At 39.4% G+C, this 16,749-nt stretch overlaps 1 protein-coding gene across 2 annotated transcripts in view; it reads right to left on the minus strand.

The window, feature by feature from the left end:
- Positions 1-16,749, minus strand: part of ERICH1 (glutamate rich 1) — a 99,027-nt gene that overhangs the window by 72,919 nt on the left and 9,359 nt on the right. For both annotated transcript variants that reach the window (XR_014581077.1, XM_083827698.1), the window contains exon 2: positions 12,047-12,238. Coding sequence is in view for 1 of the 2 variants with exons in the window: in XM_083827698.1 (XP_083683824.1) it covers positions 12,047-12,238 (192 nt within the window). In the remaining variant the exon portion in view is untranslated. The remainder of the gene's footprint in view (positions 1-12,046; positions 12,239-16,749) is intronic.

The raw sequence follows: 16,749 nt of genomic DNA on the forward strand, positions 1-16,749 counted from the left end.
ATCCAATCCATCCCCCTCATTAAATGTACTTTATTGTTTAAATGAGGAGAGCCACTCAAGCCAGTCATTGGGTAAAGACACACACCTTCCAAAGATTCTTCATCATTTTCTAAATAAAAGTTAACCGAATGGCTTTCGGATATCTAATGATCTCAAGTTACACTATTTGCTATTGTCATGTATTTCAATGGCACCAATACCTGCATCAGAATACTGAAAAATCATTTTCTTCTGCAGAGTATACTTCAGATTTACGGTTTTAAAGATGTCTGCTATTCTGTTTTGAATGATAAATTCCCTTGCTTGCCAGGTAAGATTTCAGAGTGTGCATTTTTACTCAAAGTTGTACAATTTACATAGATTCAAATAAATAAATAATGAAAGAAAAAAATATAATTAAGTGCATACCTCCAGCTCAGAAAATACCCAGGTTGTGAACTGTTGGACAACATTATTGGGAAGCAGAAGCAGTACAATATGCCTACTTTATTCCAATACTCTTTTCAGCAACACCATTGGCCACTGCGTAGCGGTTTAGATGGCAGTACTAAAATTTCTAGATTGACCTTATTTTCTGCTACAGTGGACACAGTTGTCTTTAGACTGAAAAGGTCTGCTATCCTTCAACATTCAAGAAATAGCATGTTTTTGCTTCACTCCCAAATTGGCAGTAGAAGCCTGGCCACATTATACAAGTCTGCTCCCTGTTCTTAGGCTGTACACCACTTGTGCCTGGCAGCATGCTGTCACTCAAGTCACTTCGTTCCAACCTCCATCCTGACACTCCATGTCACTCTAAGCGACACTTCATTAAAAAGAGAAATTTGAAGTTACAGGTGCTGCTCCCTCTGCTCAACTAATGGAAATGGCTATAACGTAAACAAAGCCAGTGCTTATGGAGTCTTTCCCAAGCATTCCCTTTATTTCCCAAGCATTCCCTTTATGAATTGGTGATTTAATACTTCAATTAAACAAATAAAACTAGGTCTTCTACCCACAGACCCTTGGCCCACAGCAGCTTGTGCAAGTTATCACACTGCTGGAAAGCTACCAAGATGGATGATCAGCAGCAGTTTCTCCTTCATCCTGCCTTAATTCCTTTGAGGAATTAAGACTAATGTATGACAATCTGCACCTGGTCCTCACAGAATCATAAAGGCAAGGCTGGAAAAGACCTCCAAGATCTTCTGGTCCAACGGTCCCCCAGCCACCAATATTACCCACTAAACCACATCCCTAAGCACCACATGACCACCAAGCTTCTCAGGAGACTGGATGAGTACAAGGTTTCCCCAGGCAGTTCCTCTGGGAAACAGCACTCATCCATGGCTTAACACAGACGGAAGGTATGGCTGGAACCAACGCCTACAGCAGCTCTCTCCCCGCGGGCATAGTCACTCGTTGGAACAGGTTGCCCAGGGAGGTGGTGGAGTCACTGTCCCTGGGGGTGTTCAAGGAGAGGTTGGACCTGGTGCTTAGGGACATGGTTTAGTGGGTGACATTGGTAATAGGGTGATGGTTAGACCAGATGATCTGGGAGGTCTTTTCCAACCTTAATGATTCTATGCAAATTGGACACAATGGAAAAGGAAGAGGGTAACTGCTGCCCAGCCTTACAATTCGTCCTTTCCAACGTCCTAAGACAATGACTAGATTTTTCAATGGAACTAGATATAACCACCCACTGGCAGCCGTAAATTTGGTGGGACAGACCTCCAAGCCTTTTCAGCTAAGCGTATTGCAATATTTTTGGAAAGAAGGGTCTACATCACATTTAAAAAGCTATGTTTCAGCCTATGTATTCAAGCACAAGTTTGATTAGAGGGGAAGGGGAATGGAAAGATGAATAACAGCACCCAAACTAACAATGATCCACATGCCTACCTTACATTAAAGGTCTCATACATCTAGAAGTAGTGCTAATGTAATTATTTTTGTTAAGCCCTGGCTACATTGGAAAAGCCATCTACTTTGGATTTTATGTTCTGCTTTTAAAGTGTTTTGCTTTAATAAAACTGAAAGTTAATTTAAAATCTAAGGTTCAAACACCCATCACAGGTCATCTTAACACTTCCTTATTCAGATTCATCATCCAGCTGAGAAGTATGCAATTATAATGTTGTCGTTCAGCAGCACTGAGATCTTCAGTGCCTAAAGTGCTATTAGAGCTTATGCACAACTAAGGGCAAAGTACCCATTCTTAAGGACTTTAGATAGGGCGTGTTTTTTTTTGTGGCAATTCACCCATAACTATTTCTCAAAGCTGGCTCATTATTTACGCCGCAGGCTCATTGAAGTCTTTCCCATTTATTAGCATTTTGCTGTACTGTCTCTCATGATTTCTCTGACTCTAAATGCTGGTAGTTTATTTCTACCAGCGTATTTGCACATCTCACACTTTTTATGGCCATGTATTTATTTTCACGTAGATTGCAGCTTCTATATAGTATAAGATTAACATTTGTTTCCACTGAATACTAGGCCTTATTATATACTCATTTGTATTAAAAGCAGGAATCCAATTTCTTTCTTAAGAGCTCAAACAGGTGTAGGATGATCTAAAAACTAATAAAGATTTTTTTCTTTTCCTATTTTAAAGTATGCCACAGGTCATTATATAGCTATACAAAGAAAAAAAAACAAGGAACTGTTTTTTTTTTTTTTATTTCTTGCAAGCATTTTCTTGTAGCCAGAGAAAAATGACACTCTCATCTATAAGTTTGGATTAAAACACATTTGTAAACCATTTTGTTTCCTGTTAATATCTCCAACGGAATAATTGAAGAAGTTATCAATGAAAGTGACATCGTCAAACAAGGAATTTATATACCTCATTAGATTACTAAAGTCTGCAGGTTGAAGAAGTTTAATATAAGTATGCTCAGAGGACTAGAAGATTAAAAGAAAGCAACTTAAAAAAAAATCAAAAGTACTTCCTCATCACTGTCTTTTCCCTCAGCTTGATGGAAATCAAAAACTTCAGAAGGAAATTGAGGTCAATAAAGATATAGCCATTTTACAAGGCCCAAAGTTGGGATGGGAAATTCATAAAAAGCAAGGAACGAGAGAGCTCAAATTTATTTGCCTCACCACCTCCCACAAGTACGCTAACTCTTAAGATTTTATTTTTTTAGACATCAAGAAAGGCTGTATTATAGCTCATTTAATTGAGGATAGACTTACTATTATTACCCAAACTCAGCTTCATTACATTAGACCTAGCAAACACTGCCACAGAGAAAACAAAGAAAAGTAGAGATGCTTCTTCCTCTTCCCACTCTTTAGCTATGTATGAACTATTGAAACACCAACATTCCTTTGGAAAAAGCACAACACGAAGTGAGAATGAAGTAGGGAAAAACCATGAACTAGGAAACCAAGAAAACAAATACTTTCCAGAACAGAATCTGACTACAGGTAGATGAAAATTTTAGAATTCTGAGACAGAAGAATAATAATTGTATACAGGTGAGGTATATACTATCAAAAAAAAATTAGCAGCTTGTACGACTTTGTATTCACTTCCTGAAAGCTGAATATCTGAGGTAATGATGAAACACTATATAGCTAAAGTATTAAGCTACTTATTTAACAGCTTCATTGTCTTGTATACATCCTAGAATATGATAATAGATGATATTTTGGTTATATGTCTAAGAAATCAAGTTGTATAAACACAAGAATGAAGCTATCTTAAAGATCTTCAGTTAGCACATAGCTCTATCATTTCTCCTAGTGCTGTAGATCTTATTTGTTCACACAAATATGAACACACCTTCCAAAAGCCAAATTCATACCACCTGTCAATCAATAGAATTTAAAAAATAATGTAGCAGCACTGAATCTAAAAGGCCATGTCTCTGTTGTAATTAGCTAATTGCACTCACTGATTAAGTGATTATGTTATTACTGGGACTTACCTGAAACTAGTCCAGGAAACAAACAGATGTGCTCACCAGAATAAAAGTAAACAAAGTTTAAGGTTTTAACCACTCCTTTTCCCCCCAAACCCACAATTTTTATTTCATAGTCATCAGTAAAAGTCCACTCTCATTTGCTTACAAAAATAATGCAACTCCCAGGAGTACAAAAAATATGGAAAATCCTTTGCCCTGAACTTAATTCAGTAACAAATTCACAGTGTAACACTTCCACTCATTTCAAGTAACGGTTAGAAGGTACATTTGGTGGGAAAGACAAGTAGGAAGCAAGCAGTGCAAACATGAAGTTTGACTGAATAACTACAATTTTGACAATGACAGCTGAAGTTCTACACTCACAGCGTACATGGGAGCATGAGAGGCATCTCGCACAACCTGTTTTGTCATTAATGCATTAAAATAATTTCAAACGGGGAGCCAGAGTGGACAGTGCAAATGCCAACACACACACGAACTACAATGAAGTTAGGTTTACCTCAGGATTGTCTGTTAGCCTTCCTCTAGTTGAAACAAGTCCATTTTATCGAGATAACCTTACACAAGCCATTTTCTGTTTCCTTTCTCGAGGTAATGAGCTTCCCTGCAGCTGGCTACAGTTAGGTTTAGAGCTTGTTTATACATACAGCTAAAGCTGGCATTTTCTACTCCAATTAAGCAACTGCTACATACTATTAGATGAGCTATTTGTTAAATTGCTTTCAGTTGTCACAGAAGCCAGCAGATTTCTCTATGAAAGCTAAGCTGTTTGAAATGAAGATGTAGAAGAGAAGAGCAAGTGTACGTACACATGCAAGAACACTGGAAAAGGAAAGAACGGGTCAACCAGCAGCAAAAAAGCATTGCTAGGGGAACCAGAGACCAAACGACAAGGCTGTTTCTGTCACAACTGAAGTTACAGATATTATACAGGCAGCCCACTCACTCTGAACAGAGACAGGATATAAATATCTTTTTCCTCCCCCAAGCCCCAGATCTTTACATTCCCTTTCAAGCACATAGCTACCAGCTCAGAAATCTGGTTGAACACTGTTTCCACCATAACCACAGGAGGTTGGTGTCTTCTGTCAAACATTCGTTTTTGGATATATTTGTTCCATTTGCACAGCATAAAGCCATTGTAATAAAGCATGTAATGAGAGAATTTATAGACTCTTGGGAGAAGAACACAAGACTGTGTGACAACACTTTGTTGTGTAATTATAATCTCCATTGCTCTTGAGCTTATTCACAATAGACAGCCTTTCTGAGCAATTTACCGCTGAAGTGATGCTGAACCAGTCCCTAAAGCTGCTCACTGCACTGTGTGCTGCTAGAGTCTGAGTCCTTAAGCATATGCACTTCAGCTGAAAGCCAGTGCTGACCATATACATATATATATTTCTTTGACAAGTGTTGTCTTCTAGGTGCTTCCGTCAATACAGGAGTAGAGCTAGTAAGGAGACAGTCCATTAATCCCAACTCTGATAATTTCTGAAACACGGTGTACTGACAGCATTAATAACTTTAAGGGAAAGGGTAAGGTGGACAACCCGCACAAGGAAAGAAAAGTCTAACAGCTGCATTGAATTTAACAGGAAATCCATACACGGAACCCAGCGATGCTGGGATATTCCACAGGTGGTAAGATTCACGTTTTTATTTTAAGAACATGGATTAAACTGCATTTTTGTCTACTCTGGTAGAATAATTTAGTATTCTCCCCCAATCCCCCGAATTAAAACTTTGAACTTTGGAATAGTAATATCTTCACATTTTTCTTCATTAACACTTCCACAAAAGGAATAAACAAAAAAGAATAGATAGGATGTCTCCACAAGATCTCACACTGTCTAGGCCCTCTGCATTTCGATTTTGTTTCCAGAAGTAGGGGAAAAAAAGCCAAAAGTGAAACATGCATTGAAGGAAAAAAAAATATATATATATATATTTCACCTGTATACAATTATTCATCTTCAATTCTTAGATTTTAAGTTTTATAACAAAGATGGTAAACATCAATCAGTAAATCCCAAGTCCCTTAAAAGATAGCTAGTAATTCTGGCCAAGAAAAAGACCCAGGATTAGGGAGGCCATTAAAAATTCAATTCGAAAGGTAGCAAGTCTGAAGTTTCTAGCCAGAAGCATGGAAGTCTATTTTGAATATGTACTATTAAAGGTTTTATGAGTAATTAGTGAGATTTTAAAGTATCAACAAAAGTAAAGAAATCACAGAATTACAGGTCTCAAGAGAAACACCACCATGAAATTAATCCTTGTTGCAGGTAGATCCTGCCCTAAAAAGGGTTGGAAATGAACAAAATCAATCCTCAAAATACAAAATTTAGACAAAGGCCACATTTAAGTGAGTAATTTATACTTAGAAACGCTTCCTTAGTCATCTGCTAGACACTTTTTCTTTTCCTTCAGTACAAGAAGTTTTTAGGTATTTACACTTGAAAGCATATTTGCAAGGTCATGGAAAGGAAAGTTAAATCCCCTTCTTTGTAGGAGATTTCAGTTTTCCATTTGTTCTTTAATATTTCGGCACTCAACAAGGCTCAGGTTAATTGCCTTGATTTTAAAAGGTTTAAGGTAACAAAGCAGGCTGTCTAGAACCTCTTTAAATTTTATGTTGAAGCAAGAAGAAACTCTATTCACAATCCTCTGAAATTAAGAGCTGTAACTCTTGCAATAGAAAAAATCAGATTCCTGAAAGGAAGAAATGTTTACAAAGTCTTATTTAATTGTCCTAGTGCTAAATAAATCTTTTTTTTTTGGTTAAATTAATTTTCTCACTGAATACTATGGCAGAATAGGGGAAAAAATCGATTTAGGAAAATTAGAATCCGAAGGGAAAGTATACTCCCAAAATTTTGGCCACAGATTTATTTCTTTTTTTTTAAAGTCACTTAAAAATCTTTTTAAGAGTGAGATATAAGCAATTATTCTCCCTTTTGGGATTCAGAAGAAGAGTGGCATCTCCACATGTTTTCTCCACCCCTAACAGAACTACCAGCATCTGTAAGAATATGTAAATGTAGTTCAGAAGATCAGTTTGTAGTCATAAAGGACAGTGTCCCTCAGAATTTTTATTTCATCTCCAACTATTCTGTAAGCTTCAGTTCCAGAACCGTGTGTGGAATTTTATGGGATAATCATTTCTGATACTAAACTATTAACACCTTTCAAGATTAAATGAGAACCAGCCATAAACACTGGTTCTGGTGTTTTGAATACTTCAGCATCTTAACTTTAACTTACGTGATTTGAAAAGATGCATATAAATGCAAGTATTTACAGGATCAAGATTCAAAAGTACAATCTTAAAATTTTATGGTCATATTTCCTATTATACTTCAAGATATGCTTACAGCAATGCTACAAATGGCATTATAATAAATACGCGAATCTGGGGGGGAGGGGTTAGCTCGTGAATATTGGTAACACCATTTTCACAATTTGAAAGTTGGTGTTAAAGGCAAGCTGAACATCGTGACAAGCTTTGTAGTAAAAGCTGTCACTTAATGCTAGAAAATACTTGGACCTTAAGTCAAGTTCCTTTTATGGAAGTCCTCAATTTCTTACTGACACTAAATTTAAGTTTTCAGTACATTTTTGTAGAACTGACAATCACTCTCAAACTAGGAAGGAGTTCATATCTATGCTAAAAATCCCTCTCATTTTCCATTCTCCATCTTGAACTCAGATTACTCCCCCTTAAACAGCCAGCTTTTCCATAACTATCAAAGCCCATAACCCTTGTTGTACTAAAAAATGAGGTTACTTAATATAAGATCAGAAAAATTGATCAATTTTTCTTTTCTTTTTCCTTTATGCCTTTCTTTTTCCAAGACTACGCAGTCGATTGCTCCAAATCTTACAGCCTATCACTAAACATATACTTTGTGTTCAATGCCATAAAAATCACAACATGTAAATGACTACTCATGCAAGAGCTCTTATTAAATTTGAATGAAGCCATTACCAGAAAAGAATAGTTATCTACCGGCATCACAGCTGGTAACCGATTTCTCTTTTCCTGTGAGTTTATCCCTACAACCTGCTCCAAGACTTTTCTCTTTTTTTTTAGTAGACATTTATAGAACATCAATTAAGGCGGAACCCCTTTTGTAGTACCATAGCATTTACTTGCCTCCAACAGAAAATAAGCTCTGGTAGTTTGCTGCTAATTTAAAGGGCAGCCTTATTGCTTTACTGTGAAAATCCTAAATAAGGAGATAAGGAGCTGTTCCTTTTTTGCTTCACCTTCTCTTTCCCATGAGCTGTATTTTACCTGCAGTGGGATTTTGGATAAAAAGCCCGTGTTTATACCTGGTTCCTAAAACAGTGTTCTTAAAGTTAACAAAACAGAGGAGTTGCACATCACAAGATTAACTAAGCTCTCCTCACCTGCCACTTCAAACTGGAATTTGAGCAGACCATAATTTATAAGGAACAACAAGCACTCAGTACAAATGAAGGCATTTTCAGCATAAGATGTTACCCTGTAGTTACACTTACTCAGTGTGTCTTCATCATAGGAAATAAACACTGTTAACTGTTTCCAAAGGACAATTCTTTCCAAATGCTATTAAATATCACTTTATAGCATAAGTTTAACGCTTTATCAGCCTTTCAAAATTGTGCCTCATTATCAATCAGCTTCAGAAAAGTACGGATCTAGAAAAACACACTGGGCAAAAAAACAGAAATGCAACAAGTAGAGACTAAGAGGCAATGTTCTGTAACTTTAACAGGATGCAACACAGGACAACAGCCACACAAACCTTCAAAGGCAAATTCCATTATGGACGGATGTACGAAAGCACTGTAGCCAGGTTGTTACTAGCCATCCTCATTGCAGAAGGGGTGAGGGTTTGCTTTTTTCTTTTGGTTAAAAAACAAAAACACAAACAAAACAACAAAAAAAACCCACAAACACAAAAAGGCAACAGATGCATAGAACAGTGGTCGTTGGAAAGAACTTACAGAGGTCATCAGTCATTCAAGACTGATTCAATTAGATCAAGTTTCCCAGTACATTGCTCAGTTTTTAGCATCTCCAAGAATAGAGATGCCAGAACCCTCTTCCAAGCAACCCATTCCAATGCTTGATCAGCCGCAAGGCTGAATTTTACCTGCCTCCCCACCCCAGGGAATCACACCTGCCTCAATGTGTTTGTTCTACCGTTCAGTCTTCTGTTTACTCCCTCCACCCGCTTAGTAGCTGAAGTAAGGATACTTCCTCCTACTTGTCTCAAAACTTAAGGAAGCTCAATTCTCTCTGTTTCTACTCATACGTAAGGTGATCCAGCTCTCTGACCGTCATGGTGCCTGCCACTAGACTCGCTCTAGTTTGTCACTACCTTCCTTCTACTAAGGATCCCACTGGTCACAGTACTTCCAGTACGGCCTCACTCCAACACAGTCTCACCCAAGTAAGGTGCTACTCTTACTACATTCTCACAAAAGGTACAACTGCTTCCTTTGACCTACTGGCTATATTGCTAATACAGCACAACTTGTAGTCAGCCTTCTTTGCTGCAAGGATGCACTCTGCTGACTCACCTGGCTGGGTGTCCTCCAGCACCCCAGGTCCTTTTTGGTAGAGCTGCTTTGATCCCCAGCCTGCACTGTAAGTTACTCTGTGCCAGACACAGGGCTTTACAGTCCAGTATTAATCCCCGAGGTACACACTAGCACAAAGGCATCTATTGAACTTCATATGGCTGATCACCAACTTTGACGACTGGCAGTCTATCCACCTATCCGATCATTCACTTGCCTAGCTGATATCTCACCCCTTTGGTGATGAGAATACTCACTGTGGTAGGCTGCGTTGAAGGACGTGCTAAAAATTAAGCAACATGTATGATGTTATCCCTGTCTTCAAGCCAATCATGCCATCATAGAAGGCAATCAGGTTGATGAGGTACAACCTGCCTTTGTTAAATCAAGGCTTACTGCTCCCTGTCTCCTTTTAGTCCCTCCCATGCTTGGAAATATGTTCCAGAAGGATTTACTCTATAACATGTTTGCAGTTTCCCAGATCCTCCTTCTTGCCTTTCTTGAAAAATGGGTATAATGTTTGTCTTTCCTAGTCACCATGAGTTTTCAAAGATGATAGAAAGCAGCTTCACAAGCCAGTAGCCAGATTCCCTGGATGCACACCATCTTGTCCCACCAACATGCAATTTGCTTGAGTACTCCCCAGCCATCATCACCATCTACTCTGGGTAATGATTCTTTCCCATAGACTTTATCATTAGGCTCAGGGTCCTTGGAGGCCTGAGGACAAATCTTAACAGTAAAAACCTGAGGCAAAAGAGGCACTAAGCACCTCAGCCTTTTCCTTGTCTTCAATTACTAGTTCCTTGCACATTGAGCAGTTAGGTCACATTTCCTTTAGCCTTCCAGACGCTGCCCCGTTGCTTCTTGTTTCTTCCCACATCTCATGAATGCCTTACAAACGCATTTCACAAAAGCTAATGTCTGCTTTCCCCTTCTCTCTATTTTCTTTTTGTGCTATAGGGTCCAAGAGCCCTCTCCTACAAGCTTAGCTGCCTGCACTTATGGCCAGCTGTCGATCCAGACTGCTGTGAAGAAAGAGTTGTTTATGAAGATGTGTAAGCACCACCTCACTGGGGCCTCTCCTCACTTCACTCAGGAGCTGCCTTTCAAGCTGAGGCTCTGACCCTCAATCCCAGCCTGAATCAGGCTGCAGCATGCCTGCGCCTGGCCACATACCCCGACTGTGGCACACCCTGACTCAGATTTTACTCACTGGCTTGACCACAGACCTGGTGATTTGCCTTGTGTGACTGGACTGTTGGTTGAGCCTGGTTATTGTTACCACACCTGCTCTGTTCTGTTTTCAGGTACCGTGGGACTGCTTCCACAGTGAAGATACTGCCCCTGTGACTGCCTTGCAGTCCCAGCTAGCCTTGCCTCACCTTCCCTTTGCTGCTTCTGACATATCTAAGCTCAGTCAGGTACCCAGCCACACTTGCTCAGCTTTCTGCATGACAAAATGGGCTGTTATTGTGCTTCGAGAAGGTTATTCTTGACGATCAACCAACTCTCCCAACCTCCTTTATATATTCAGACCAGTCTTCCGTTGGATCCTACCAAGATCCCTGAACAACACAAGTCTGTTCTCACATAGTACAGGTTTCTAATTCTGCTAGCCAATATACTCATTTCTTTTGGGACTTTAATCTCCTGTCCCTCACCATATCTGTGATCAGTTCTTCTCTGTTTGTAAGTAACAGGTCTAGCTAAGCACCGTCCCCAGAGAAAGCTTTTTATACTCTAAGGAAACGTGCCTTTGTATTTCAAGTCAAACAGTTTAATGACCTCTTTCAGTTACAGCAAAATTTGATTTTAGATGAGCTACAACACAAAGCAATTCACACTTGTTCTACATGTAAGCACAGAGCCTTTCACCCACAAGTAATACCACAGCTACTTCATTTCACAGCTCTGTCACCTTTTGGCAATAGCACCTATGTTTTACAACCATTTGAAAAAAAGACTTTAGCTTACCTGTCAAAATATTCACATCGCTTTCAGCGCACACACACACACTGAAAATAACGCTCTTTAGCAGGGCACGGATGTATTGCCTGAACTAGTATTTACCTTCTGTTGGGTTTACAACCACCTGGGGTTTCTGTTGCAACACAAGGGCAGGAAATTACTGCTGATCATTGTACTCCCTCCAATCTAATCCTTCCAAACTCTAACAGTTGAGCAGAGCTGTACCAGTATAATTAATTTTCTCACTGTTAAACAGATAAAAGGCATTTATAGAATCATAGGATATCCCTAGCTGGAAGGGACCCAGTAGGATCAGAAGTCCAGCTCATGGCTCCAGCTTCATATTAGCTACTGCTAGACACTGCATACACACATATACACCAAGGCTATTTCTTGGCTGTCAGAGGACTTATGCGCTGACTGCAAGTATTCTAGGTATCAAGTACCACGAGCACTTTTATTCAGATTTGTCTCCTAACATCAATTGAATGAAAAAAGTAGATACTACACTGTTCTCAAGTAAAGGAACTATATTTAAGAGCATATTACCAGAAAAAAAAAAAAAAAAAAAGAGCATGCAGTCTCACCTTGAAATGATTTGCTGGGTGCATCACTTGATGTACTAGCAGCTGCTGACAGAGTCTGAACATTTTCCAAATCCTTTTCTCTGGATTTTGAGCCCGGATTTCTGAGAACCACCTCCTCCTCTCCACTCGAAGTATGCACAAGAGATGATGAAGTTTCAGGATAGAGACGTTTCAGTACGTTCCTTATGAACACTGTGTGGGAATAAAACATTTTCAAATAGAAGAAAAAAAGTGATTTAAAGGTGGTTGAAGACATTAAAAAATAAAAATATTCAGTGCAAGTCTGTCTTCAGCAGTCCCTATCTCTCCCTCCCATGTAATAAAATCAAAATTAATATAGTAAGTCCTAAACTGCATGAGAATAAACTAGCTTTAAAACCCCAGAGTTCACTAGTGACATGACATACGTTTGACTAGATTTTGGCAATAAATTAACACAGTACATTTGCAGGCTAAACACACATTAATTTTTAAATTTCTTCTAAAAACAAGCATCTTCCTACACAAGTGTAACAAGGCTGCTCGAAATACAGGTCTCTTCTGGCAGAGGCATTGCAATTGAACCGCTCATTAAAACCAGTAAGCTACAACTGCTTAATCACATGGAAAAACTAAAATTAGACAGTAGCAGAACACATGGTAACCCAATTATTTCCACAGAAGTAGCAGTATTCTTATATGCCTCTTCCTCTTATGGGCCACCTTCTCATGACACCTGCAATCTGCTACTACTTAATCAAATGATGCTTGCATTTGAGTAAAAAAAAGAAATATATGTAAATAATCTAGTCATCAACAAAATTATCATCTTTATATGAATGCATGCATGTTGCTTCAAGTGATTGAAACATGTTCTATAAAATTATAAAGTACCACTAAAACATTTGTCTATTGCAGAACATCCTTTGTTTCATAAATTCTACGTGGTCAACCAGATATTGCAGGATGGGGGGAGGTGAGGAGGAAGGAAGAGAGATTTGGAGGAAAATAGGTAATCTTGATTCCAATTGTAAGTTTAACAGAACGCGTAGAGGCACCATACAAGTGACTTGGTGCAGATTCTTAAAGTAATCCTGCATGGAGATTGCAGCTTACAGAAGAGTGTACTATCATCAGATAAGTCTCTTCAATAAATGGCTTTCCTCCACAGCTAAGGAATCATCTTCACCAAGGTGAGAAATCCTTGAACCACCAGTCCTGGATAGAAAAGCTTCACCTTCCTGCCATCTCCCCACAAGCACCTTGGTGATGTTTCAGCGGTCATGTAAATGAATAGCTACTGGGGAGAACACCTTGTTCAACCTTTTTTGAGCTCCTACTAGCTTATACATAATCACTAACTCTTAGCTTGGACCCCATCTCTTGATTAATCATTGATCTTATCAAAAGACCTAAGAAAAGAGTTAAGCCTGAAGAGGTACTTGTGCAGAAAGCTTTGTCTACAATGCCTGAATTCATTTTTTCTACACTTATCCATCATAAAGTGACATGAAAAATCCTGTGACAAGAGACCAGAGACGTCCCCTTCAAGAAAGCACAATCCATTTTGCAAGCTAAGTGTTAAAACTATTGTTCCCAGAAAGAAAGGTTTCAACAACTGAACGTGTATTTTCTTTTAATAATGTTTCCTTGCCCAGATGTTCTACAGTTTGAAAGACAAAACCCACATATACTGGCCTTACAGGAAATTTAGAGAAAGTAGACAGAAATAAACAGCATGGTAAGAAAAAGTTCATTGGTCTTTGCAGATCTCTTGAGTTTTAAGCAAGTTATCCAGGAGGTTTATTCTGGATCCTCTCCCTGAGTACAGCTACTAACACTGCAACATTTTACTGGAATTCAGTAGTGCTGTTACCAAATTGACATTCAAGCACTTGTACTGAGGAAGCTCTTCTCCCAAAGCAAGTGCTCATTGAGATATTGATGAAGCTATATATGGAAATATGCTTTCTCCAAATCTGCTGAAGAGAACCAGCTTCCTAATAGCTACAGCGGAGGTTATGCTCCCCACCTTAAAATTGGACTTTTCTAGTCATCCATTCAAACACCCCCTTCTTTCATTTTAAAAATAAATTCCTATACTCAAATGTACATTAGCATTGCTTCGGAAAGCAATATGAGATCAGTTTTATGATGTTCTTATTCTCATGGGTTCTCCTCATCTGTAAAACCTATGTTTTGAGAAAGCAAGCTGTACAACACTTGCCTTTGGAGGGTACAAATATTAGGAAAGCATTATTTCTAAGCTAGAGGGATTTTTGTGAAACATGTATCTAGATCATTAACAGCAATGGAGTTACTTCAGCAAAGATGTGGCTAGCTGCCAACACAAGCAGTATCCAGTCTTACTGGTTTTCAGCACAAACACAGGAAGAAGAAGCTGGGTGCAAAGTGGGGGAGCTCTTTGTGGTATTTTCACGCCTGGCAGCAGCTCTGCGGTACTGAGAGGCACCTCCTCAGGGGAGTGACAAGTCCCAGTAACCACAAAACAATGGAAATGGGCAGCAGCAACACATAGGGCATGACAAGCTCCCTGTTTGAAACCAGACAAGGAACCACAGAATGGGTTGGGTTGGAAGGGACCTGAAAGACCACCCAATTCCACCCCCCCGCCATGGGCAGGGACACCTCCCACCAGACCAGGCTGCCCAAAGCCCCATCCAGCCTGGCCTTGAGCATCTCCAGGGCCATTTGAACGCAGCAGGAAGGAATGCAACCCAGCAGCACGCCTTCCTTGGGAAAATAAAAAGGTAGTATCACCAGAGTAGCTGGAAAAAAAAAAAAAGACTAATTTAGTCTGAGATACTTGGAATCCTAAATATATTCTTGCCTGGACAAAACAAAGAAACCTGCCTGTGGTCCAAACCTTTTTGATCAAGTTTGTCCTGTGTATCAAGGAGCAAGGAAATTATGCTCTGAGGAATACCTATCCTGCCACACTCAACAGCTTTACACATTTCAAAGAAGCAATCTGCTTTGCTTCTTTGCATCTCAGAGCTAAGCTACCAAAAACATTTTTCAGATGATAGAGGATACCATTTCCTCAGGGTTTTACTGCTGCAATTACTAAATAAATAAATAAAATCCTGTGATATCCACGAGTATTGGCTTAACCACAGGACGCTGTTCTTGCCTGATGCTACAGAACTTTTCTTCCCCATTCAAAACCCTCCTTAACCTGGAGGTTTTGGTGTTACGCAGCATCTGTAAACCTGGTACAAACTGCTCAGACCCTTAAAAATAACTACCTCTTGAAGGGAGATAGGCAATTTAAGACAATTCAAGGAAAAACATCTGCAATCAGAGATACGTCTAACTTAGCAGGGCTCCACAATGGAATAATACTCGCTGTCAGCATGCCGGTAGCACAGCTAAGCATGTGCAGATATTTATTGGGTTGTTTTCTGGTCAATATAAACAGAGGGAGGAACCGCAGATCTGCGTGCTCTTTCAAGAGCCCAGGAATACTTTTCCACTCTTGGTAGCAGACTTTTTTCAGAACAATCACAAGCAATTTGGAGATGTGGTTTTAGAACACCTCATGAGTTGAGTATAAAATACAGGAAGATGAAGAATGAGGTATTTGGAGTCTGAACAACAGCAAGTTGCCACACACATACAGCGCGGATGTGCAAGGCATCAGAGGGTTTAATGTTTTCTAAGTTTTGGAGGACATTCTTGAACGTATTCACGTGTAACTGTCTCTGGACAGCTCTAATTTTCACTAGGATGCAAACAAGAAGATGCTTTCTGAGTTTCACAGGGAATGTATTCTGCAACGTGAGGAAAAATTTCCCCATAGTTACACATTAGTAAAGGGAGAGACCGTTCTGAACACCTGGTCACACAGGGACAACAGGGGGAAGCTCTAAGCCTCCAGCTTAGATGAACATGGCACAGGAACCCCCACATTTTGGGGTTCTGTGTCATCACGGCAGAGTTATAATTTTAGTTCACTATAGTGTGTGGGAAGATGTGTCTATTTTATGTCTTTACAATCCAAACAGGAGCACAAGCAAAACTGCAAAGAAGTTTTTACCACATTTTTTTGTGCTCTTTCCCTTCTAGGAAGGTGACAGGACCTCAGCAGTGATAACAGGTAGATTATATTTTTTTTTAATGCCTTTGCGTATGCTGTTGAAACCGAGATACTGCAGACACAAAAAGCATTGTTCTTTCCATAATCATCAGCTAAAGATGACTTTGCATTTCAAATCTACCTGGACTTGCCAGACCTCATACTGCACGTGCTCACAGGTGCATGTGGTGTGGAGGGTCACAGCTGTGCATGTTGTGCCAAGGTTGCTGAATGGACTGAAAACACAGTTCAACCCTGCAAGAGGGAAACTTCACAATATTACAGAAATGGTGAAGAGGCGGCACTGCACAGTAATAATATTAATGTTAATAATATTAACAGAAGGATCCAGACCAAATTCTAAGGGTTTGAAGAGAGTCTCTGCTCCTTTCCTGCATGGAACGACTAAGCTAGACCGACACTGCCTCTGTTAACAAGGTTATAAAGATAAAAGAGAAAAATGAAGCCTTAAGGACTATATTTTTGTTGGTGTGGGAGGCCCTCCATGCTTAGGAAGACAAGCAAAAATTCCTAAGTGGAGATTAATAAACTGGAAATGACTACAGAAGAAAGCCTGTGTGTACTATCAATCACGGGAGAGACCCAGCCACTACCGTGATTAAAG

Source organism: Anser anser, assembly GCF_964211835.1.
Source record: "Anser anser genome assembly, chromosome: 3".
In the NCBI taxonomy this organism is placed as follows: Eukaryota; Metazoa; Chordata; class Aves; order Anseriformes; family Anatidae; genus Anser; species Anser anser.